Here is a 26,261-nt window from a genome sequence, read left to right on the forward strand (position 1 = left end):
CCAGGTGTCCAGCCCTCACAGCTCTGCTCCCTACCGCCCACAGAGATAAGGAGCCGGTGTGGGCCCAGAGACCCCTGGGGGCGGCCTAAGCCATATAGGTAATGAACTCGATAGAGCTTACCTGCTTTGTGCTTCTAGGCAACCCGGGAAGGAGGGACAGCTGTAAATGGGCTGGGGCCGAGGCAGAGGCGAGGCACGGGGACACAGTCAGTCCACAGCCCTCGCTGGAAAGCCATGAGAAAAGGTGTGCAAGATCCCTGTTCAGCTTTCACTCAGGCAACTAAATAATATTTTGTTGGGACCTACTATGTACCAAGAAAGGCAAAAAAACCTGTCCCTGCCCACAAGGTGCTCACCCTCTAAAATGGACTGCCAGCAAGTGAATCCAAACAAGATAGAGATGGTGTGAACTGCGTTTGGTCTCAGGGAACGCCCCACGGACAAGGAGAAGGGGGGAAAAGATTCTTGCAGAGAGGAGGCAAGGAAGCCCATAGGGAAATTTATTCCAGCCTTGTTAAAATCAGTTGAAATTCTGCGGTCCTTTAAGGGCCTACTATAGACAGAAGATACAAACGAGGACACATTTGTCACCTTGGTCCTCATGGAGCTTATGATAATAGTTTAGTTTTATGGCTTTTTTAAGGTTTGCCCAGTATTGATCTCTAGTTCTCTGCCCCAGATGACTTCTGGGTGATCAGAACTGACCCAGCTTGATGTCTTTGCTCTTTCCCTCAGGCCTTCTTGAATGTTACACAGCCCCTTCCCTCAATATCCTTTCCTTGTCGCCTCCCCTACGCCCTCTGTTCTCAGTTCTCTGGCCCAGCACTAGCAGTTCAGAGCCTGTTTTCCCAGTTACACTTCAGAGCTTTGCAGTGCTGGTGCTTCAGGGTTACAACTCCCTGCAGACTTTTGTGCCAGATTGGATGTTGAAGCCCAAGTAAATTTCTATGGCCTATACTCTGAACAATGCAATGGTCTAGGACAATTCTGAAGGACTGAAAGAGGAGGAATGCTATCCACCAGAGAAAGAACTATTGGAGTCTGATGGATGCAGAGCAAAGCATACTATCTTTCACATCTGTGTATTTATGGTTTTATTTGGGGGTTAGTTTTGTATGAATGTGCTCTTACAACAATGACCAATAAGGGAGTGTGTTTTGCATGACAGTATACATATGGCCCAGATCAAATTGCTTACCCTCTCCAAGTGGGAGGAGAGAGGGAGATGATTTGGATCTTATACTTTTGGAAAATGTATGTTGAAAATTATTATACATATAATTGGGAAAATAAAATATCTTTGAATTTTTTAAATGTTTAGGTTTGGAGAGCACTCCAGGTTTTCACTGAGAGACAATGTGATCTAGGTTCATGTGTGAATTTTAATCTATTATTTCTTCATTATGAGGGTCTCCACATTTGTTACAGCTTTCACCATATTATTAAATAATTTTAAGTCTATTCTATCCTAGGGTCTGCTAGTCATTCTCAGTGCTGGTAATGTGGAAGGTTAGTGAGAGGTGCTGAGTGAACTCAGTCAGTGAACATTATCATTTCATGAGTTTGGGTATTGTTTGGTTTTAACATTGTTTTGGATTCTGGGTGCCCTAGATCATGAAGATAGATGAAGTTACTTTATCTTTGGCAGATGGTTTCTGTTTTGGAGAAGTTTGAGAGGTCATGGAGATCAGCAAAAATATTTAGTCCCCCATCTCTTATTTACTTTACCTAGAATAACTGTCTCTTTTACTTCACATAACCACTACTCTAGTGTAAACTTACATCACTTCTTACCTGGACAATTGTAATATTCTACTCATTGATTTCCTTGCCTCAAATCTCTCCCCTTCAATCCATCTTCCATATATCTGCCAGATTTTTTTAGACAGTGACACTCTCTTCCTCAAAAAGTTCCAGAAGCTCCCAATTTCCACTAGAATCAAAGTTCCTCTTTAAAACAAACAAACAAAAACAACCTTCAAGACCTGGTCTCAACTTCCCTTTCTAGACTTATTACATATTAATAATAGCTAGTGTTTATAGGTGATGCTGTGGATAAAATGCTGGGCCTGGAGTCAGGAAGCCCTGAGTTAAAATTTGGCTTCAAACACTAGCTGTGTTCCTCTGGGCAAGTCGCCTAACCCTGTTTGCCTCATTTACTCATCTGTCAAAGCTGGAGAAGGAAATAGCAAACCACTCCAGTTTATTTGCCAAGGAAACTCCAAAGAACGGCACTAAGAATCAGACAATGCTGAAACAACTGAACAGCAACAAAAGCTTTTATATAAATGCATTAAGGTTTGTAAAACCTTATCTCATTTTATTCACACTACAATACTGATAGATATTATCATCCTCATTTTATAGATGAGGAAACTGAGGCAAAGAGAGATTAAGTGATTTGCCCAGTGGTAAATGCCTGAAGCCAAATTTGAATTTAAGTCTTCCTGACTCCAGGTGGAGCACTTTATCTACTCGGTCCCCTGGCATCACTGTTATTCTCTTCTTCCTAGCACCACTATGGTATAACCCAGTGATGGAGGACCTTTTTGGACTTTTTAGGGACCCCATGCCAAGCCAAACCCCCCAGACTGTATGCCACTGTGTACCCCTCATTGTGTGCCCCCAAAATCTCTGCATGCAGGGGGAGGGACTGAGCTCCATGGGGAGGTTCCAGTACCCCATAACCTTCCCTTGCCTTTGGAGGGTGAGGCCAAGCAACCAGCCCTGGGCCAGCTGCACCCTTCTGCTCTAGGGGCTTGAGGGATGTGGCCCCTGCCACTGCTCCACTGAGGGAGGCTGGGGGGCAGGGCCATACCAGGGGCTGAGCTGAGCTCATCTGAGCTCAGCCCCTGTGATGGTGGAGAGAGGCCAGAATGTCCCACTCCCTCCATTAGGGGGCAGGGCCAGGCTCCCAGCTGGCCAAGCCAGGGGCCTAGGTGTGCCCACAGAAAGGTCTCTCTGCCATATTTGGCATGTGTCCCATAGGTTCCTTACTATGGGTATAGCAAAACAAATCCTGTCCCTTCCAGGAAGGCACTTCTACCTCACCTCCCCCTCTTCAATTTCCTTGTTATCTTCAAAATTGCTCAAGTGCCATCTTTGGCCCCCTCTACATTTACCCCATATTTATTTTGAATATACTCATTATAGACTTATTATCTCCCCAAGAATATAACATTCTTAGATACAGCAATTGTTCCATTTATCTCTGTGTCCCTAGCATTTAGCATTGTGAATGGCACAAAATAGCACCTAAGAAATGCTTGTTTCTCTTCTGCTGCCTCAAATGAGGATAATCATTCCCCAGTGTCTTTGCAGTAGTGAGAAGTTTGTGAAACTCTTGTTCCTGACTTACTTTTTGGGGAATACTCAAAATCACTATGCTTAAGGTCCCAATCCAGAAACCCAAAGCATGTTCTATGTTCAGTAACAGCTAACTCATAATAGTCTCAAACTCTAATGCTACCCTTCTGAGAATTTCCATATTTATAGCCCCAGGAATAACTCTTGGACCTCCCCTTCTCTCAAATTGCTTTGAGAAAACAAAAGATAATAAGGAAAACCTTGTTCCCCCTTATGTAAAAAGGGAGCCAAAACACTTCTGAAGAGCTGGAACAGCTAGCATAGCAAATTGCTGTGCTAGAAAGGTTTGGAATGTTTGGTTGATTTTTTTCCCCCTCTCCTTATAAGTACTCATCATTCTGAATATTTAGAACTCCTGGTTGAGGAAATCTGTGGCATTAGCCGTTTTTTTTTTTTCCTGGCAAACAGTCTTAAAACTTGATCACCCAACAGAAACCTTAATTATGCACATGTAGGAAAGGGTAGACACCCATTTGCTTCTTCCCCTTTAGAAGTGCCTTCTTAAGATCCTGGGGCTAAGGAGTGAACCAAAGGTAAATTCTCCTTAAAATTTGAATAAGATTATTCAAATCACCTAAGGCTAGCTGCTACAAATACTATCAGTCCGTCTCACCTAGGGCAGCACTTTGAACAATTCCTGAAGCAAAATCCAGGAGAATGGGACTCAGATTTTCCTAATGAGTTTCAGAAGAGAACAAAGAGCAAGACTGCATTTTTTTTTATCATGATTGCAGATGTAAGCCCCCCCCACCCCCACTTAAGGGCCTTTTCACTTTCTCATTTTGTGAGAGGCCAAGAGAAAGAATCAGCCGGAAGGAAAATACCAAAAAGAACCAAGGTCTGTAAAGTTGGAGATGTCTCTTGTCCCTGCTGCAGTTCCTTCACCTATAAAACCTGTGGGGTAGGACTAGATTTTTTGTAAGTTCTAAACTAGCTGCAGCATTGTATGAATCTTTGATTGTAGTATTAAGTGGGGTGAAGTTAAAGTTGTTTGAAAATAGTTAAAGAAATAACTCTTTAGAAGAGAAGCAGATAAATGGTTTTTAAAAAATCTTTGCAGCATGTTTCTTCAATAAAGCACTCCTTTCTAAAGCATATAGGGAACTGATTCAAATTTATAAAAATAAAAGCCATCCCTGGATTAATAAATGGTCAAAGGATATGAACAAGCAGTTTTCAGAGGAAGAAATCCAGGCTATCTAGCCATATTTTAAAAAATGGTCCAAATAATTAATAGTTAGAGAAATGCAAGACTACCCTATGCTCACCTTTGCACTGAAATCATCAAATGTTATGTTAATTTAATTTGGAGAATATTATTGGGTCTATGTAGCTAGGTGGCTTGGAGTCAGAAAGACCTGAGTACACATCTAGCCCAAGATGCTTAACTGTGTGATCCTGGGCACTTAACCCCATTTGCCTCAGTTTCTCCACCTGCAAAATGAACTAGATTGAAGGAAATGGCAAACCACTCAAGTATTTTTGTGCTACCTCCTGCTCTATCAGGCCTAGATAGAGTTCTTTGACTGGGGAGGAGCAACTGACATTAGGCTGTAGGAATTACAGAAAGAGGAAGGAAGAGATGAGGAGCCAAAATAATGTTTGGAAAAAGTGCTCTCTTCTATGGCCCAGCTCAAGTTTTTTATTAGGAGCATCATTACATTTTGAACACCTGGTGAATATCAGTGGTGGACAGGGGAAACAATACAGATGGTCAATTCAAAGGAATATTTTTGAGTTACAAAAGTCCTGATAAAAGACAGAATTGCTAAATTCTTATTACTGGTAAAGTTCATACATTTTATGGCTATGAGACTGGAAACAATTCGTTGAGGAGAGGGGAGATGGTTTTTTTGAACCTAGGTCAGGTGTGCCTTTGTATATGCTAACTCCAAGGATGTCTAAGATGCTAATTAGAAATGCTAATAAAAATACTTGCAGATTAGGCCAACCATCATGAATTGCCAATTTATTCCTTCTGGCCAATGAACAGATTTTTTAAAAAAACTTAAATTATCCCCCAAATTCATTGAGATGGTTATGACTTGGTTAACTTGTGAAGTTTCATGATGTTGCCATGAATAGAGAATTGCTTTGGCAGGAATCTCTTCTTTTTACTGAATCTTTTGCCTTTGCCTAGATTCAGTATGACAACTTCATTTTATTCATGGTACTTCATTCCTAGGGGTTCCTACATTTTACCAAGAAAACTCCAAATGGAATCACTAAAAGTAAGACACAACTGAACAACATACCATTTCTTTAGCTCTTCATTCTGTCCAACAGACATTGGCACGTATTGACCTATAGACTGTGATTACCTTTTATGGTCATCCTTTGGTTCATGTTCATCCAAGAACACTATGAGGCAAGATGACCAAATGTTACATGCAATATGCTTGTTGCCTTTGTTTGCAGTTAAACTAATTCTATCCAAGTAAAAAAGCTTTTATTAAGCCTTTGCTATATGCCAAGCACTGTGCTAACTGCTAGTTACTAAAACAAAGACAAAAAGAAAATTGCTTTATTTTTCTCTCCCAGTAGGATCTAAGAGCTATTGTTCTATTTAGCTGCAACTTCTTTATATAGTCTGGTTTCACTTGCAAGATTTACATGATTTAGTTCCCACAGTAACATGCCCACTTATTGGTCATTGTACAATGATTTCACACTTAGTATAAAAATATAGCTAATGTTTAAGTCTAAAAATAATGTGATTTTTAGCACCTTATGTCCCATTTCCCACTATTCTCCCACTGTTATTGCAGAAGAGAACCACATGGGATTGAAGGCCATTTTTAATTTTAACTTTTCTCTCATGTTATTTATATACCATTGGGAGAAAAAAAAAAACCCTTAATATGGCCTCACCTGTATGATATTTCCTGCTACTTCCTAACTGCCCATTCAAAACAAGCTTGTCTCTTTTAATATGCTCTAAGATGCAATGAGGCAACCTTGTTTTCTTTCCGTTTCTTATTTTCTCTTGTATGGAATGTCTCATCCTCCTTCACACTACTCCAAAAAAGTCCACTGATCTTTCAAAGGACTTGATCAAAACTCCTCCAATTTCTTCCATGAAACATTTTATAAAACCTGAAACCTTCATTGCTTTTTCACTTCTCTGAATTCCTTTTGCACCTATCAAAAAGATTCCATGTTGACAACACCCAAAGAAGTGTGTCAGAAAAAGCGAATTTGACGAAAAGTACCAATTGCAAAGTTCTGTGTGGATTACTATAGTAGTCATCTGTGTTTCAAGAGCAACCTGTAATGCTATATACTTATATGTTACAGAAGAAAAGAGATTGAAGGAGGAATAGTATATGCTATTTTATCTTCTGCCATATGGTTTTTTACCAAGTTTGGTTCCATTAAAGTCAATATTTATAACTGGCCACTTTGTGCAAAGCACTGAACTGGGTAACTGTTAAGAAGACAGAGATGAAAAGACATGGTCTCCACCCTTCCAATTAAAAACTATAAAAACTATCAAATTATCCTTGGATGTTTCAGTGATTAGGGAAATCATTAGGAAGTGGAAGAAAAAAAAACAGGAGAAAAAGGGTACTAAAATAATGATGACAGTGATGATGATAGCTAATATTTACATAATATTTTAAGGTTTCCCAAGTGCTTTATATTGTCTGCTTTTATCCTCACAGCAATTCTAAGAAATATGTACTATTATTATTCCCATTTTACAGATGAAATAACTGAGGCAGATTTACGTAGGGTCACAAATTTGGTGTCTGAGGAAGTTTATGAGCAATTATTTACACCACCAAGTTATAAAGAATCATCCAACTTCATGAACCATGAACTATGGAAAAAAGAGTTGGTGAGTTGGTATGGTGAGCTGACCTCTTGAGTTGTGATTAAGAAAACAATAGGTCCTTCACTTAGAATGTGTAAATAGAGCAGGTGGCTTATACAATAGACTGTGTGAATTTAGGTATATGTGTATGTTATTGAACTGAACTAAGAATATGATTTGTATTATTTGCATTTTAAGATTTCAAGGGAGGAAGTTTGAAGGGTTTTGGAATATGGAAAGTTTAGGTGCTGTAGCTAGTGGGGTTCAAGCTCCAGCAAAGACTTCAAATCCAAGCCCAAACTCTTCAAGATATTAGAAATTGAGCCTCAGATAGTGATTATGGGCTGAATCTCAGTGTTGATCCCCATAGAAAGCCGCCATGGTCTCCAAAGTTGATAAATCTGAATAGATTTGGAAAAATTCTCATAGGCTTAATTTTTTATTTGTATTAAAAATTTTGGCTTTAATCCTTTTAGGAAAATTCATTCCAAGATTTGGTGAGCTACAATATCTAAAGACTAAACTATACCCACTTAAAGAATACTTGCTCCTTAACTGTCCTGGGGCTCTAAGGTTCTAGGGTCTTTTTCTAAACTCTTAATCCCTTTTGCCCTCCTAAGTAGTGGAGTAAGCAGGAGTAAGTCATCAAGGTTGTTTTTCCATTATTATTTTTTAAACCCTTACTGTTCTAAGGCAGAAGAGCAGTAAAGCCTAGGCAACTGGAGTTAAGTGGCTTGCCCAGGCTATACAGTTAGGAAAGGTCTGAGGCCACATTTGAACCCAGGAGCTCCCATCTCCAGGTCTAGTTCTCCCCACTCAGCTATCTAGCTGTCCCCATCATTTTTCAAATGGGACTAATGTCTTGACTTGCTTTATGAATTGGATTTAAGTGAGGAGGACTTGCTCACTCTTCCAGACAAAAGTCAAGATTCCTGGAAATATCCTCAGATGCAGTGAATCACCTTGGCATCTTCTACATCTGATCATGTTCTAAGTCCACCACAATGCCTACTTCAGCCACTTTCATGGCTTTTGGAATTTCTTCTCATCTTCCCATTCTGACAGAGGAAGTCTTCAGATGCTTGAGTCAGACTCACTAATGAGTCTGAGGCCTGTCTGTTACCTTTGTTAACTTGGAAATAACACAAAACTATTAAATAGTCAGAAAAAACAAGTCTTTAATCAGGATAGGGATAAGTCCAGTATTTAATTCTTTATTCAGAGTCTGGCACCACAACTTTTTCAGGGTATAAACCCTGGACTCTGGGGATGTTATCCCTGAGAGTGCCACCATGCTAGATGACAACTCCAAGGAACAAAAGAATTTGGGGAAGCTATATACCATTTGGGGGAAAACCAGGGGCAGGGAAAGATGATTGACTGATATCACTATAGCTACAAAGAAAATGGTAGTGTTCAAGCTTCACAGGTTACAATCAAGCTTGGGAAAGGAATCATAGCAAAAGGCTAGGGTGTAAGGAAAGGGTCCTTAGCATATGCTTAGTCCCACTCTAATAGGATTGTCATTCCCTAGAGGGTCCCCCACTCAGTCTGACACCTGGGATAGTCTCGGATTCCCTTCTGGGTAGAATCCCATGGGAACAGGGAACAAATACAAACTTTGGGGTCTCCAACCTATAAGCTAGTCCTGAAACTTGGGGTTCATCAGATCTCACTAGGCCACAAGTTTAGGATTCCTAGATTCCATGTTGACACCTTCAGCCTGCTTTAGCTAGTCTGCTGAGATAGTTATATAGGGGAGCGGTTGCTACACATGCTATAGCTTCTTGGAGCCATAGAATGAGTTGGAACGGATAAGAGGTGGACAGCAAAGGGAGATGAGCAGCCCTGAAAGGGGCTCAGAAAACCCTCACACCAGAGGTGCTAGTCCTCCCTAAATATTCCATATACCCCAAGCCAGATGCTTGGGACAAGGGGATTCATTGTCATAACTATAGGCATAGCTACCTTTTGAACCCTTTATATGTATGCATGGTAAGTAAATGCTAAAGATAAAGGCTTTGGGCTCACCCTACTGCATTTTTCAATTGGGAAGGAGCTGACCTACTTTTTCATTAAAATGTCTAATGTCATTGATAGCCAATCAGAAGAAGGAACACCTGAGATTTTGCTGGGTCTCTGGTCTGAGACAGGCCATTGACCCAATTTATTGGTTTTGACTGGTCAGTCATTTTTCCTTTGCATGTGACTCTTCATGACCCTATTTGGAGTTTTCTTCACAGAGATACTGAAGTAGTTTGCCATTTCCTTCTCCAACTCATTTTACAAATGAAGAAACTAAGGGAGAAAGGGTTAAGTAATTTGCCCTGAGTCAAATAGCTAGTGTTTGAGGCTTGATTTAACTCAGGAAGAGGAGTCTGGTAATTTACTGGATATGTGAGATGAAGAGTTAAGAGATGGATTGTGAACCCAGAAGAGTAGGAGGATGGTATAGAAGAGGAAAATTCATAAGAGGGGAGGAAGGACTGGAGGCCCTTGGAGGAAGAGGTAGAAAATAAGAAAATGAGTTCTGATTTTTACATTTTTTAATAAAATTTTCAAAATACATGTAGAAACAATTGTTAACATTCATCTTCTAAAATTTTGAGTTTCGAATTCTCTCCCCTCTCCTTGCTAAAGCAATCAATTTGATATAGATTATCTACTCATTTCACTCTTCATTATCCCATCTATTTCAAGTTTTTTAAAAAAAAATTAACCTGCTCATTGTTTCTAATAGTGCAATAGTATTCCATCACAATCAGATCCCACAATTTTTTAGCCATTCCCCAATTGATGGATATCCACTTGTTTTCCAGTTCTTTGCTACCACAAAGAGAGGTGCTATAAATTGGAACATGCAGATTTTTTTCTTTTTTCCCCTGTCTTCCTTGAGAAAGAGTCCCAGCAATACTAAGGATACATAGTTTTATAGCTCTCTTAAGTGTATTTCTAAATTACTCTCCAAAATTGTTGGATCAAACCACAGTTTTATCAACAGCATATTAGAGAGCTTTCTCCACTGTACAACAGTGAATCAGTTTAATATTCCTTAAAAATGAAACCTTTATCAGAGAAATTTACAACAAAGTTTTTCCAATTACCTGCTTCTAATTTTAGTTGTATTAGTTTTGTTTGTGCAAAAAAAGATTTAATTTTATGTATCCAAATTGTCCATTTTACCTTCTGTGAATCTCTCTATTCCTTGATTTGTCATGAATTCTTCTTCTATGCTCATCTGAGGCAGAATATGAATACAGGTCTTCTTGATTTCTTTCAGCAGTCTGTCCTCTATGCCAACTTCCAGTTATGGGGTCTCACCCTACCAAGTCTTAGTGATAATTATTAATCTGTTAAGTTTGTCCTTATGTTTCAAGTTATCTAGTTCACTTTGCTTGTTACCCATACTTTGAATATCTTATATCCACATTTATGGGCTATGTATTTTATTTCTGGATCTTTTCTTGTATTTTAGGTAGTATTAATTACTGGTTATCTCTATTACTATTCTTCCTGTGTTTAGTATGCAATTAGGTGGCACAATGGATAAAGTGCCAGGCCTGCAGTCAAGAAGACCTGAATTCAAATCTGGATTCAGACACTGACTTGTGATATGACCCTGGACAAGTCATTTAACCCTATTTGCTTCTGTTTCTTATCTGTAGAATGAGTTGGGAGATGGAAATAGCAAGCCGCTTCAGTATCTTTGCCAGGAAAACCACAAATAGGCTCACAAAGAGTCAGACACAACTGAAATGACTGAAAAACAACAGCAATTATTAAAATGGTACAACAGCATAGGTGGTATAACTTATGACTATAGCATACTCTCTCAAAGGGAGAGTATAGGGAAAAGTGGATTCAAGTTTAGATAGCATATAGAGCAAAAGAGTAACTCATTGACTCCTTGTTGCTTAAAAGTCCTTTTCTCTTCCCTATCTACTGTTCAGGAAGTTCCCCTTAAGCATGGAGGATCTACCTTTTATGTGTTCATAGCTCCTGCCACAGATATTGCTGCCAGCTGATCAGGAGATGCTGTTCTGTACAATCACAGAAAGTCCACAGTTCTCTAAGTCCTTCTAAGCTAGAATGCCCTTCTTGGGGATGGGGGAATGACTAGGCCTTAAGACTGTCCTTTCTTCTAAGGCATTTCAAAAGGGATATACTAGAAAACTATTGATTCCAATTCTATAATTTAATCCCTTTTCCACTTACTTGATAATTTATTATCCCTTGGCATATCTAAGTTTTCTCTGATTATTAGGACTGTCTAACATCACTTTACTTTATCCTGAGGCTTTCAAAAACTTTTCATATTTAGTCTAGGGTCTTTTAATTAATTGTCTGATTAAGACTTGCCTTCATCTAGTTAAGATTTCAGAACTAAAATGAGGTTTAAACCCCACCCTTACATAAATAAGGTTTATTGATTGAAGATTCTAGGGTCCATTAGTCCCCAGTGTGAGATTACCAGCAAAGATTTAGCTTGTACATATTCCCTATGTAAGTTTTACTTTACAAAGGTCATGGTCTAGTTCGGTGTATTTCTCTCTCTCTCTCAACCCCCCATCCCCTTCCCAAGGTCTCCCTTTGAATTGATATTAAATTACCAGTTCCAAGGCAAAAGAGTGGTAAGGGCTAAGCAACTTGCCCAGGTCACACAGCTGGAAAGTGTCTGAGGACAGATTTGAATCCAGGTCCTTCCAACTATAGGCCTGGCTCTCTATCCTACCTGCCAGCCCCCAGTTTTATGTATTTCAAAGTCAAATCATGACAATAAATATGCATTAATTGCCTATGTGCCAAAAATGGTTCAAGTATTAAGGTTGCAAAGGCAAAAGAAAAAAAAATCCCATCCCTGCCCTCCAGGAGATCACAGTCTAATGGGAGAAACAACATAGAAACAACTATGTATAAACAAAATAATATATGGAATAAATTGGAAATAATCCCTGGGGGAAGGGACTAGTATTAAGAATTATGAGAAAAGGCTTCTTTAAGAAGCTGGGATTTTACCCTCCTTAGAGATATGCAAATTAAAACAATTCTGAGGTACCACCTTACTCCCTATCAGACTAGCCAATATGGCAGCAAAGGAAAGTTATAAATGTTGGAGGGGATGTGGCAAAATTGGGATGCTAATATACTGCTCCTGAAGTTGTAAATTGGTCCAACCATTCTGGAGGGCAATTTGGAACTATGTGCAAAGGCCTTTAAAGGGATACCTACCCTTTGACCCAGCCATATCACTGCTGGGGGGTGGTTTGTAGCCCAGAGATAAGGAAAAAAAAAAACTTGTACAAAAGTATTTATAGCCACGCTCTTTGTGGTAGCAAATAATTGGAAAATTAGGGGGTGTACATTAATTGGGGAAAGGCTCAATAAATTGTGGTATAGGCTGGTGATGGAATATTATTGTGCTGAAAGGAATAAAGAACTGGAAGAATTCCATGTGAACTGGAATGACCTCCAGGAATTGATGCAGAGTGAAACGAGCAGAACCAAGAGAACACTGTACACAGAGACTGATACATTATGACACAATTGAATATAATAGACTTTTCTACTAGCAGCAATGCAATGACCCAGAACAATTCAGAGGAACTTGTGAGAAAGATTGTTGTCCACATCCAGAAAAAGAACTGTGGATACACGAATGCATTAGAAAAATGTGATCTATCATGTAATGTGATGGGGATATGATTAGGGTTTTGATATTAAAGGATCGCTCTGCTGCAGATACGAATAACACAGAAATGGATTTTGAACAATGATACATGTATAACTCAGTGGAACTGCTTGTTGGCTTTAGGAGGAGGAAGGAGAAGGTGGGGATCATGAATCATGTAAACATGGAAAAATATTCTAAATAAAAAAGAAAAGAAAAAAAATTTTTTAAGTAGCTGCATAAACTTTTAAAAAAAAGGAAGAAGCTGGGATTTTAGCTGAGACTTGAAGGACATCAAAAAACAGATGGGATGAGAGAGGGCATCCCTGGAAAAGTGGACAACCAATGAAAAGACAGTCAGGAACTCGGTACAGAGACTCAGAATACATATGATTGATCACGTTGTTTGATAGGGATATGATTAGGGTTTTGATGTTAAAAGATCACTCTACTGCAAATATGAATAACATGAAAATAGTTTTTGAACAATACATGTATAACCCAATGGAACTGCTTGTCAGCTCTGGGAGAGGGGAGGAAAGGGGGGTTATGAATCATGTAAGCATGGAAAAATATTCTAAATAAATTTTTTTTAAAAGACAGGGAATGAAATATCTTGTCTGATAAATATCATTAGCAAAGAGGCTAATGTCACTAGAACATGGGTGGAGGGGAAGCAAAATTTAAGAATGGAAAGGTAGAAGGGAGTCTGGTTGTAAAAAGATTCTCATACCAACTGGATTATATACTTGATTCTGCAAGTATTATTGAAAGGGGTAGGTGAAAGGTGAGGTGGTCAGACTTACCCTTTAGAAAGATCAACTTGACTGCGGGGGGAAGAGTTCAAATAATACTAGAGATTTTTAAGTAAAATTTGGTTACTTTGGACTTTGCTAATTAGCACTTTAAGATATTCTTTTCAGGGGCTGTCTTAATGTTTCCCTTTCCTCCTTTATGCAAAGAAGAACTTGCACAGGGTAGAAAGGACTTCAGGGAAGAAGTTTTAAGCTGCTTTCAGAGAGCAAACTATTTTTAACTGGGGTCCCTTAGTACTATCAGCTACATGTAAATATTTGTGCAAATTACAAACCATTTTGTTGATTTCCATAAAGCAGATAACCTAAGGAATTCGACTTTGCAACATTTTTTTATCAGCTTTGGCACCTTTTTCTTTAAAAGTTATTCACTTATCAGTCATTTGGGTTTAACTAATTTGATTTTCAAATAGTGGAGTAGGCAGAAACTAGGGTGGTGTACGGTGCACATGAATTCCTTTCTAGAAGGCTTTGGGGACTCATCAATTGCCCTCCGTCCTCCTTCCTGGCCTCCCCCCCCAAAAAAAAGTGGAGTAAAAAAAACAACCTAATTACTTTTTCCACATTGAGGCAAGGCCTCTCTTCACGGAAGAGGTGAAAAAACTCGAGAAGTGGCCGTGGCCGAGGCCTCGACCAGCTGGAAGGGCCCAAGGACCCGAGTTCGGGTACTTACTCCCTGTGGGGCCTGCATCTCGAGTCTTCCCTCTCCCAGGCTGTAAGACCGACCCTAATTATCTCCTCCGCTCGGGGAAAAATCTAGTTCTGGGTCCAGGACTAGAGGGGACATTTCTCGACATTCAGAAGGCTCTCACCCCTCAAAAACATCAGACACAGGGGCGATCTTCTAGCAGTGGGAAACAACCCGAGCCCCCAGCAAATACTGAAGATCCCAACAGTTCCAAGAGAAGCTCGGGAGGGGGAGTCTCACCAGGCGAACCTTTCTCCCACCCCCCTAGAGGCCTTTGATTGGTCCCGAAGTTGACTTGGAACGCCGGTACGTGGCTACGTCACTTCCGCTAGGGCTGCCATCTTGTTCCCAGGGGCAGTTGGCGGAAGAGATCGTGCTCCCCGGTCGCCTGCTTGCCTTGTTCCGGGAGTTGCTCTGGCCCGCGTCCCAGTTCCCAGCTTCTGCGTGGGGTTCCCTCCCCCAGTCCCCCCTTACCCCGCCTTGGCCGGGGCGGAACAGCGAGGGGGCCCCCCGCTCCTGCCGCCGGCGTTCCATGGAGTAGGGTCCCGGACCGTTGTGCCGAGGAGCGAGAGCGAGCGGCCGAGCTTCGCCGCGCCCCCACTCCCTCCTCCCCCTCCCTTCCTGCTGCTCCTTCCTGCCCTCCCCCCCACCTTCCGCTGCAACATGGCGAACAACAGCCCGGCGCTGACAGGCAGCAACTCGCAGCCGCCGCCGCAGCACCAGGCGGCCGCGGCCGCGGCCCAGCAGCAACAGCAGCAGTGCGGCGGCGGCGGCGGCACCATCAAGCCCGCCGCCTCGGGCAAGCAGGGCAACGTGCTGCCGCTGTGGGGCAACGAGAAGACCATGAACCTGAACCCCATGATCCTGACCAACATCCTGTCGTCGCCCTACTTTAAGGTGCAGCTCTACGAGCTCAAGACCTACCACGAGGTGGTGGACGAGATCTACTTCAAGGTACGGGGCTCCGAGGCCCGGGCCGGGGGCCGAGGCCCGGAGGTCAGCGCCGCCCGGGCGCCGGGCCGGACTGGGGGAGGAGAGTGCGGGACCCGGCCAGGCTGGGCTTGGCCGCGGCCCGGGCGGCTGCCCCACTTCCCTCCCCTCCCGCCCCGCCGGCCGGCGGCTCTCGTGGCTGCGGCCGCCGCCGGGGCGGGGTCGGGCAGAGGCTGCTCGCCCGCTCATCCTCTCCTCGATTCAGGCTTTGGGGCCTGGACTACCTTCCTCCGCCTGCCTCCTCCCCCAACCCCCAGCCTGCCCCCGGACCCGGTATCCGGGTAACGCTGATCCCCGCCGGGGGTGGAGGAGGAGGAGGGAGGGGGTGGGGGGAGTAACTCGATCCTCCACTTAACTGCTCTCAATTATTCCTTTTGACGCGGAGCCGCGGCGCGCCGACTCGGCTCTGATCTTGCTCACCCCGGGCCCGTGGGCGTACCGACCCCCGTTTGGGCCCCCACCTCGGGTTCTCCCGGAGCCTCGTAGCTAACCTGGACGTGGGGACTAGTCAGAGTCGAGGGGTGGGGGGTAAGGGCAGGGCAGGAGGCCTGAAAATGTACCCTGGAGGAGCCGAAATCGCAGGGGGCACGTGAAGCACCCCCTGCGTGTAGTTGAGGAGGTAGTAAGGGATCCGCTGGGCCCTGGGCTTCAGCGGCAGGGTCGGTGCTGGCTTGGCTGTGCTGGGGCGATAACCTGGCGCCTCCTCACTGCACTCTTGTCTCAGTTCTTGTTTCGTTAGCAGGATTGACTCAGTCTTGCAGCGAGGCTCGGAGCAGCCCAGGGTCGCAGGTAGAGGTATGCACTATTAATCATCCTCAATCGCCTTAAATGCATTTCCCCGGCTAAATGAACAAATAATTAGATTGGTTTGCGTGACCACTGATTTGGGTTCTTCTTGCCCTCGAGAGTTAGGCCTACTTACCCATAGCTGTGCCTCTTTTTTTTTAAGGCTAGATATATACCATATGCCATCTAGAAAATAACTTCCAGGCTTCCTGATGCTATAGCATATTTAAAAAAAAAAGCAGACTTCTAAAATATTTTTAAGACTGTTAGTATATTTTACTTAAGTGACATATAAAGTCATTTTTAGACCATAATCTACTAGAAATGTGTGATTAGCAGGACATTTCTATTGGTCTTGGAGATGATTTAATAAAGATTTTAATTTTATTAGTTTTTTCACTTGGTAAGTGCTGCAAAGGCAATAGTTATTTGACTTTTTCAGAGATTAATGTGTTGAGGGACACATGTCCAGCTTTAGGGAGATGAGTTTGTTTGCAGGGGTGATTTTGTTCTCTTTGAGAATAATCTTTACTAGTCTGTTATGAATTTAATTACAGTTTTATAAGCCAGTACTTAAAAAAACATTTACAGGGTAGGCAGCTTTTCCAATATGGTTATTACTGGAATAGTTTGGGAAATACATGTATGATTTTTTTCTTCATTTATGACACCATTGTAATTTTTTAAATTGAAAATTGGGTCATGGCATTACTTTGTATCCTCATTTTGCTAAAGAATTTTTGCACATGTATGTGCTAATAATAATAGGCATGATTTATATAAAGGGTGAAGGATGAGATGGATAGATACAGGCTGTATGTTTTAGTAGTAAATCCCAAAGATTCACTCTTGATTTGAAAATTCATTTATAAAATTGAAAGTGTGTATAGCTATCAAAGATCCTAATAAAATGATCTCTGAAACAGACTTCAAGGTGTAATAGAACTTACACTGGACATGCTTACCAAACTGATCAGTATTTAACTGAATCTCAACATTCTTTGGACAGGATAAAATATTTGCACATTGGAAAAGGGAAATGAAAAAGTGAGCGGAATGTTGTAATAGAAAGATCACTGGATTTGACATAAAGCTGAATGTTGGTGATCCCTCTACCACCAACTAGCTTTGTGACCTTGAGCAAGTCACCTAACCTTTCTTGACCTGTTTTCTTGTCTATGAAGAAGAGATCATCAATCCACCTCTTCCTACTCCCAACCCACACCCCCCAGGACCCTTCCAGTTCAGAAGTTCTATAAAAGTAGTTCTAAGTGCCTTATGACAATAAATATTGGTGATAGGTTTATATTGATCAACTACAGATATAGGTTCTTTAAGACAAAGTCACTGAAAAAAAATATTTTAAACGGTAATGATGGGTAAAAACATAGTACTTAGGATTGACTTTAATATGTTTAAAAAAAAAAAACAGCAGCAGCCTTTGAAGTACAATGTGAGAAAAATACTTCTTAACCTACCTAAGAAATGTCTTGGTGGCTATATTAAAGCTAACATTCTCTCTTTCCATTCTTGGTAGAGAAGATACATTTACAGGTTATCTGCAGTAGTAAAAGTGCTATGACATTGTTAAGAGTAATAGTGTGACCAAAAATGAGTCCCATTACTTTATGATGTGGAATTAAATTTTTTTTTAATCAAACCTAGACTAAATTGTCATAGAATATATTTAGTGAAGCTTAGAAAGCAGTGTGATGTAAAGAGTGATAGATTTGGATTCAGAAGATCTCACTTCAAACCCTGCCTCCGTTACTACCTATATGACCTACCTGTATGACCTTGGGTGAATTACTTAAATTCTTTGAACCTCAATTTCTGTATTGGTGAAATGACTAGGTGACTTCTAACAGAGGGGGGAGGTCCCTTACCAGTCTTTTATTGATGATCCTGTTAATTAAACCTACTAGCCTTTACTTCATACAAAGCCCAAAGTATATGTTTTTTCTAAAATTTGCTTATATTTTTATATACATTAATACTCTCTTCTTGTTGATAGTTTAAAATGACATGTCTTTGTGCTTTGTAGTAAAACCAGGGTTTCATTTTTAAGTAAAAGATTTGCTTTGAAGCAGATATACCCATAACAGTACAATTCTACATTGCATTCCTAAAATGAGATCTTTTTGAAAAGAAAAAATTAGTGTAGGTAAACACTGAAAACTAACACTTGATTATAGATTATATTCAGCTCTGTACAAGGTGAATTGTGAAAGAAATTAATGGCCTTTATCTGGAACTGGAATGTAAATTTTCACACATTTTTGTGATTTTATAGTGTGGTTGGTAACAGCCTGACATTGAATACAGGTTTTTTGGGGGGCCAGGGGGGGATAGGGAGGGAGTTGGTTGGTTGGTTTTTTTCATGTGTACTTTTGTTCCAATGAGAGCTAATTTAATTTAACTGTCGTTACTTTGAGGGGTCTTTGTGACTCTGAAATAATAACTTACTTGAAATCAGTCTTGGGGAGAATGTTGTATGGTCATATACGTGGTGATTTCGACTTAGTAGTTTTAAGAACAGAAATCGTTATCAACCACAAAATTTTGGTTATATCAATCATCCTTCTTCCAGGCTAGAGATATTAATCTCTACAGGCATAAAAATGAAGCATTTTATGCTTTTACTGCTACCCTACATTAAACATTCTTGCCCCATATATGGCATGTTAGTGTTAACAAAATTGTTGTAACAATTTTAAGCTATTTTTGTAAAGTCTGAATTTTATTTAAGAGAGTTGTTTTGGTATTCTTTTAAAAATCAAACTTTTTTCAGATATGGTATGGTATCCATAGCTATGAGAGAAAAAAAATTTTGCCCTAATGTAGATATGGTTTCCAAAGACATTTGGAAGAGCTTCTATGTTAATAGTTTTGGTTTTCTTTTATCAGACATTTAAGCTTAAAGAATAAATGTTGTGGTAGTTAACCTTCTTGGTATTTCCAGGTCACACATGTTGAGCCGTGGGAAAAAGGAAGCAGAAAAACAGCAGGCCAGACAGGGATGTGCGGAGGGGTAAGTAGAAGTACGTGCATTCTTAAGTTTTTCTGTGTCTGGTGACAGATTTTAAGTTTATGTATTACAAGTATAATATAGACTTTTATATCATTTAGACAAACAGTTGACACATTTAGGTAGCAAATCTTAGAATTGAAAAAAGATGAATTCAGATAACCAGTAGGGTCAGAAAATTATAGTATTACTCTTCCTCCCTCTTGGATTTTTTTTCTGCTAATATTGATACTTGCCATTATTATCTAGACCAGGGACTCTTCACCTTTTTTGTCTCATTGACCCCTTTGGCAGTCTGGTAAAACATATGGACCCTTCTCAGAGTAAGAGAATTTATTGTCCACATTCATCAATGAAAGAAATTCCAAATTTAGAAAGTAATAAAACAAAGATATAAATTTTTTCCTCCTAAATTCCTAAAACTCCTGAAATCTAGCCAAGATCTCAGGTCAACTTTTTGATGTTAACTACTGATGCTCATTCTCTTATCTCCCTCCTCCCCTCCCTTCCAAGGTTCGAGGTGTTGGAACAGGAGGAATTGTTTCTACAGCATTTTGCCTGTTATACAAGTTGTTTACTTTGAAACTCACTCGCAAGCAAGTGATGGGTCTCATAACACATACAGATTCTCCATATATTAGGGCCCTTGGATTTATGTATATAAGGTAAGTACTCATACCTTCTATTTGCTAGTCAGTGCATCACTGTTAAATATCATACATTTATAGTCTTTTGCAATTCCAGGTACACACAGCCCCCAACAGATCTCTGGGATTGGTTTGAATCCTTTCTTGATGATGAAGAGGTATGTCAGCAAGGGTAATACTTTGTTTTCTTCTGATTTCTATGGGTTTTTTCTCTTTAAAATAAATTCTTGGAGTTTTGTGTTATAGGCTTCCTTCAATTTAAATTTATTGTAATGAATTATATTGAAATTATATTCTTTTTCTTAAAACATGATAGAGTTTGTTTTTAAATCTTAGGTTAAATTTTTATAAGTAGTTTTGATGTTATTTTTTAATTTACTTTACATAACATAAATATTGTCATCTCAGAGCACAAGAGAAAAATATGGTTAAAATGTTTGAACTTCAATCTTTAAACTTTTGTTGGCCCTTGTTAAGTTTCTAAGTAATTTTTCCCTTTTAATGGCCCTTATGTTTTAGAAAAGCATAAATTTATGATTAAGAAATAATTTATTGTTTTTAAGATAATCCATGATGGTAGAAAGACAGTCTTTAGAGTTTCTGATTGTCGCTTTCAATAAACTTTTAAGTTTCACTTAGTCCCTAATTTTGTTTCTTCCAATAAATGTATGCTTATGATCATAAAATCAGTTTTTAAAAAATTAATGATTCTATTGAACAAGCCTTCATAATTTTTTTATATCCGAAATTTAGCATTCTATTTTATATTGGGTTAAATGTACCTTGAAGTTACTTATTTACCCCCAAAACCCTGACTGTTTTAGAGCTTAATAACTTATATGATTGGTTTTCTTTGTGGGTTTTTTGGTTTTTGTTTTGTTTTGTTTTGTTTACCTAGCAAATGGTGAGCTCTGGAAGACTTGAATATTTAGTAAATAATTATTGAAGGAAGAGCTCTGTTCCCTTTGATTCTACTGCCTGACATTTTGACATTCCTATAAGGCAGCTTCCTACTTGTGCTTTTTTTTTTCTGTAATGTTTATGAACAAACTAAATTGGAAAAATCTTTTTGCAATTTCCTTTTTCTGACTTGAAAAAATGTATTTCACTAAAATCTTTATACTTCCATCTATCATTTTATGAATTATCCTAAATTCATATACCTAGGCAACTGTCAGACTTGCCAAAATTATTGCTTTAGTGAGAACTTTTACATTTTTGCTTTTCATCATGTGAATAATGCCCATCAATAGATTTCATTTGTCATTTTTTAATTTCCATGTTTTGTTTTAAGCTGCCAAAAGAAGGAACATTTTAATATTGAGGCATAATCACAACCTATATAAAACTTAGTTTCTCTTTTGATGAATATTTCAGATGGAAAATCTTTCCACTTTTCCCCTTAAAAGACATGACCCTGTAACTTTGATCATCTGTAACCTCTACCTGTTTGTTTTGTTTCTGAATGCTTCTCTTAAATCTGTTTTTATTGTATACACATGTCTGAGGTGCTCTGTTTAAGCTAACTTATTGTTTTCTTCTTTAGATATCTGCAGCGATTTTATTTGGAAATACTGTATATCTGAACACTTAAATGTGTGTGAGTGCAAGCAGTTTTACCTTTAGATCTTGTTTTCCTGTTTAGATAACAAATCTCACTTTCCTTGTGTGCTTGCACTATAGGTTTGGGACTGACAATAGCTGACTAACATGTCCTGAGCTGTGAGAGGGCATAGCAAGAAGGCCTTCATGCGGTAATGACCCTTTTCAGAGACAATGGTCATCATGGATTATGCGTTTCCAATTATTTGTTCATTTATTTATTTTTTACATAACTCTAAATTAGAAACCTCACTGCTTCATGGCAGTTGGTTTGCTATTGCTTCCAATTTTGTTAGGATTTCATTTTATATTAGAACTTTTTATGATCCATTTAGACAAGAATTATCTGAAGCAGTCCATTTGTAGCTAGGCCACAATGCTAGGTTTGATTGTGCAATCATATGTCCACAAAATTACTTAAAGGAATATATACTTGAATTATGTGGGCTTTAATTTTAAAGCAAGATTGTTCCACATGACCGAGTAATAAAAGACTTGCATTTTCCTGTTCACTGAGATCAGGCCCCTTATACTATCAAAAGGCTGCAGGGTTTGTGTTTACCTGCATGCACACACTAAGCCTTAGTGTCTTATCTGTATCTTTGATTATCAAGTTAGAAAGGTACACACATTGGAATTTCTCTTAGACTTTAAAAAAACAATACTTGAAATTTCAAAAATGGTAATAAATTTTGTAGTGCTCATTTATATGGTAAAAAATACCTGGTTTTGACCATTAGGGTGTCTTTCTTTGTGTTTTTGTAGGACCTGGATGTGAAAGCTGGTGGAGGCTGCGTAATGACCATCGGAGAAATGCTTCGTTCTTTTCTTACCAAATTAGAGTGGTTTTCCACCTTATTTCCAAGAATCCCTGTTCCAGTTCAGAAAAATATTGATCAACAAATTAAAACAAGACCTAGGAAAATCAAGAAAGATGGGAAGGAAGGAATTGAAGAAATAGACCGACACACTGAACGTAGACGTTCAAGGTATAAGTTAATTTCAGAATTTATATTTGTCCTATTCTTTGTGTTGATACAAAGTTAGATTTCCCTGTAAAGCATACATACATGAAAGTATGTCTGTTCCTCATGGTTGACTTCTACAATTAGAACCCTTTAGCACTTTTTTCTACAAATAATTTTCTAGTAGATGTGACTTTGAATATGAATAAGCAAGTCCTTTGCTTTATGCAACTTTTTTCTAAAACATGTTTAAATTGAGAAATTTTAAGTGCACTAAAAGAGCTTAATAATTAAAGGAGCTCTATGGTAAGTGTTTCAAGTGTTTGTAATAGTTTATATTATCTCTTTTGGAACTGTTAGGTCACCAAGAAGGTCGTTGAGCCCAAGGCGGTCACCAAGAAGATCCAGAAGTAGGAGTCATCATCGAGAAGGCCATGGTTCTTCTAGTTTTGACAGAGAATTAGAAAGAGAGAAGGAACGACAGCGACTAGAACGTGAGGCCAAGGAGAGAGAAAAGGAAAGGCGAAGATCCCGAAGCATTGATCGTGGTTTAGAGCGCAGGCGGAGCAGAAGCAGGGAGAGACACAGAAGTCGAAGTAGGAGTCGTGATAGAAAGGGAGATAGGAGGGACAGAGATCGTGAACGGGAGAAAGAGAATGAGAGAGGCCGGAGAAGAGACCGTGATTACGATAAAGAAAGAGGCACCGAAAGAGAGAAAGAGAGGGAAAGATCAAGGGAGCGGAGAAGTAGGAGTGAAGTGGAAGAGAAGAAGCATAAAGAGGATAAAGATGAAAAGAAGCACAGGGACGAGAAAAAAGATTCAAAAAAAGAGAAAAAACACAGTAGGAGTAGAAGCAGGGAGAGAAAACATCGAAGTAGAAGCCGAAGTAGAAATGCAGGAAAGCGCAGTCGAAGCCGGAGCAAAGAGAAGACAAGTAAACATAAAAACGAGAGTAAAGAAAAATCAAACAAACGAAGCAGGAGTGGCAGTCGAGGAAGAACTGGCAGTGTTGAAAAGTCAAGAAAACGGGAACACAGCCCCAGCAAAGAAAAATCCCGAAAACGTAGCAGAAGCAAAGAACGATCTCACAAACGAGAGCACAGTGATGGCAAGGACCAGTCTGACAAACAGGATCGTCGGAGAAGCCAGAGTACAGAGCGCGAAAGCCAAGAAAAGCAGCATAAAAACAAAGATGAGACTGTGTGAAGTTTTTGGTTTTTTCTTTTCTTTTCTTCTTTTTTTTTGTTTATTTTGTAAAAGTGGATCACATTGAATCCTATAAATGTTTGATTAAATCCTGCTTATTTTTCTTCCTTAAAGTTGAGATTGTGCAGTAGTTCCGCACTCTTCAACCTCCCCTTTATAGGCTGCAGATTTTCATTTCCCATTTTGTGTAGGGAAGTGCCTTTGTAATCCCATTTATTGCATTGACGTTTCCATCCATATGTTGAGTTTAATTCATGATGCAATGATTGTTCTTGCATTTTTATTGTTTGGTTGTTTCTGAAATGTACAGTCTGTACATATGTCCTGGAAAATGTTTTAATTCTTTTGGCATGGTTGCCATGTTGGTTAAATTTGTATAAGGCAATAAACTGCCACTAATTCTACTTTTGTTTTGTAGATGTGGGATTATGGTTTCTGTACTGAAGTTAATTAGCATGGCTGTGCTTTGCATTATAGGAACTGAAGACTTTCAGAATGGGTCTTGAATGTGTATTATAACAGAAATATTTATGTGCAGACAATGTACATGAAGGCTAGGATTAACTTTCTTGTTCGTTGTATCATACCTTGGAAAACTTTTAAAAATGTATTACATTTAGATTCCCAACAATGCTACCTTTAGTGTGAATTTTCAAGAGATTATCAATTTCTGATGGCAGGGTTTTAAATAAGGCTGCAGTTTTTTCAGTAGTCCCTTTTAGAATGGTACCTCAAAGGGACATTGTGTTTAGTAAGCCTGGACTTTATACTCTTAATTTCTTTTTTTTTTTTTTAATTATTTTGAAACTTTTCATGTTGTGTAACCAATTTTTTTCTTTAATTCAGTCTCAGATTTTTTTTATTTAATATTGAAGGAAAAAATCAATGCCAGCAGCCTAGCATTCTTGCAGCAACCCTACACTAACCTATATGAGATGAGGGAGGAACAGCTTGGTAAAGAAAAAGATTCAAGCCTCAAAGCTTCCAAAGCATTTTTATAAATGGAAAAGTATTTAAATTATGAGATACCTTGATAGTGTCTTTTTTTAAAAGTCATAACATGTTTTTTATTAATACTGACAATTGCTGTTTGAGTTTGAGAACTTCATCTAGAAGAGAGAAGTATTAAAGTAATGCTATAATGCATTATTAGGGAATCATCAGTCAGCAAATTATTTGATAGGCTGTTCTTATGACATGTAAACTGATTGAGGAGAACCATCATGAGTCTGGAATAAACACTGGATTAAATCCTTTATTCTGGGTGTTGACTTTTCCCCCATCTGTTTTACAAACATTCAAATGAGAATTATGGTGGATCATTGTGAAACTTAAGTATTTAACCTTCTTATAGTTTGGTAACATTGCACTAATTAGATAATGTGGCAAAAGAATAAGGCGGAAAGCAAACCTATGACTAAACGCTTGACGTGTTCTTTGCTGATGTTATGTATTAAGTTTTTTTAGCTTGTTTTACAAGTCCAATATCAAGCAATTACTGAGGATTGAATTGCAATAGGAGGGATGTATAACACATTACTCCTTGACTTGGCTTCTTTCTCCATACTTTCCTCCATATTTTTAATGGTGTATATATATATATTTGCTATCTTTTTTTTCCTCTTTTTGCTTAGAACCAAGTTTACCTCTGGCTTTAAGAAGCCAGAATGGTAAAGTGACTGATTATTAAATTAAAAAAATGAAAATTCTTGATGATTTAATTTGATATGCTATATATTTAATTATCTGGAAAAGTGTCTACTGGGAAAGTAAAAGGAGAGTCAAAGCATTTATGAATAGGTTGTGTAATCTAAAACTACAGTTTGAATCAGCTACGTGACTGTTCAGTCTTTAGATTGACACCATCCAACCTCATACATCCTATATCATTCCCCATTTGGAAATAGTGATAAGTTTCAGTCATAGATATATTTAAGGATGAATGACATAAAGAGTTTCTTCAAAGTCAAATGTCTAAATTGTATAAATGTTAAGCGTGTATAATAGTGTTTTGTACTTAAGTCACATTAAGCAATTTTTCTGTTTCCATTTCAATGGCTCTAATGTAACTAGTGCTATTTTTCACTATAGTATCTATAATGGAAAGAGCACTGGATCTCACACTTGGGAAACCTGGTTTGTAGAGACTGAATAAAGCCAAGTCAGTCTCTTTGAGCCTCCTTTAAAAAGCAGATTGAGGATGCTGGACCAGATCTAGACTCCTTTCCTTCCTGCTTTAGCATTATGTGCATGTATATAGTGTAAAGAATCGAAGTGATTCAGGAATTTTGGATGTCTACCCAAAATGTCATTCCAGCCATCCCTCGGGAAAAATGAGGAATCAATTAGCTGCTCAAATTAGTGGTATGAAGGGGGGTTATCTTAAGTATTTAAGGGATCTGTCAATCCAGGTTGGGTATAAAAGAATTATGTATTTTCACTGGAGTCTGGAATAAAGATTCTGGTATTTTCCTATGTAAAAAAAGTAAAATGGGAAAGTTGTATAGGGAGTTCCAAATAATTTTTAAAATGTAGATGGCAAAAGGCACTTTGGGAGCATGCCTTCATACCACCATTCAGAAAAATTGAGGTGTTTTCATTACAATTTCCTTCGACTGGGATCATTTTTCAAAAGATCCTCCCCCCCACCCCCCAAGTACTAGAGTATACCATTAGGTTGGT

At 39.1% G+C, this 26,261-nt stretch overlaps 1 protein-coding gene across 1 annotated transcript; it reads left to right on the forward strand.

Moving 5' to 3' along the window:
* The first annotated feature begins 14,681 nt into the window (after positions 1-14,681).
* PRPF38B (pre-mRNA processing factor 38B) lies at positions 14,682-24,835 on the forward strand. Its single transcript, XM_001372340.4, has 6 exons — positions 14,682-15,308; positions 19,093-19,161; positions 19,672-19,823; positions 19,903-19,963; positions 22,173-22,396; positions 22,733-24,835. Exons 1-6 carry the CDS (start codon positions 15,018-15,020, stop codon positions 23,577-23,579), a joined length of 1,644 nt encoding a protein of 547 aa, XP_001372377.1. The 5' UTR covers positions 14,682-15,017; the 3' UTR covers positions 23,580-24,835.
* Positions 24,836-26,261: the final 1,426 nt, after the last annotated feature.

The sequence above is a fragment of the Monodelphis domestica genome, chromosome 2, assembly GCF_027887165.1.
Source record: "Monodelphis domestica isolate mMonDom1 chromosome 2, mMonDom1.pri, whole genome shotgun sequence".
Lineage (NCBI taxonomy): Eukaryota > Metazoa > Chordata > Mammalia > Didelphimorphia > Didelphidae > Monodelphis > Monodelphis domestica.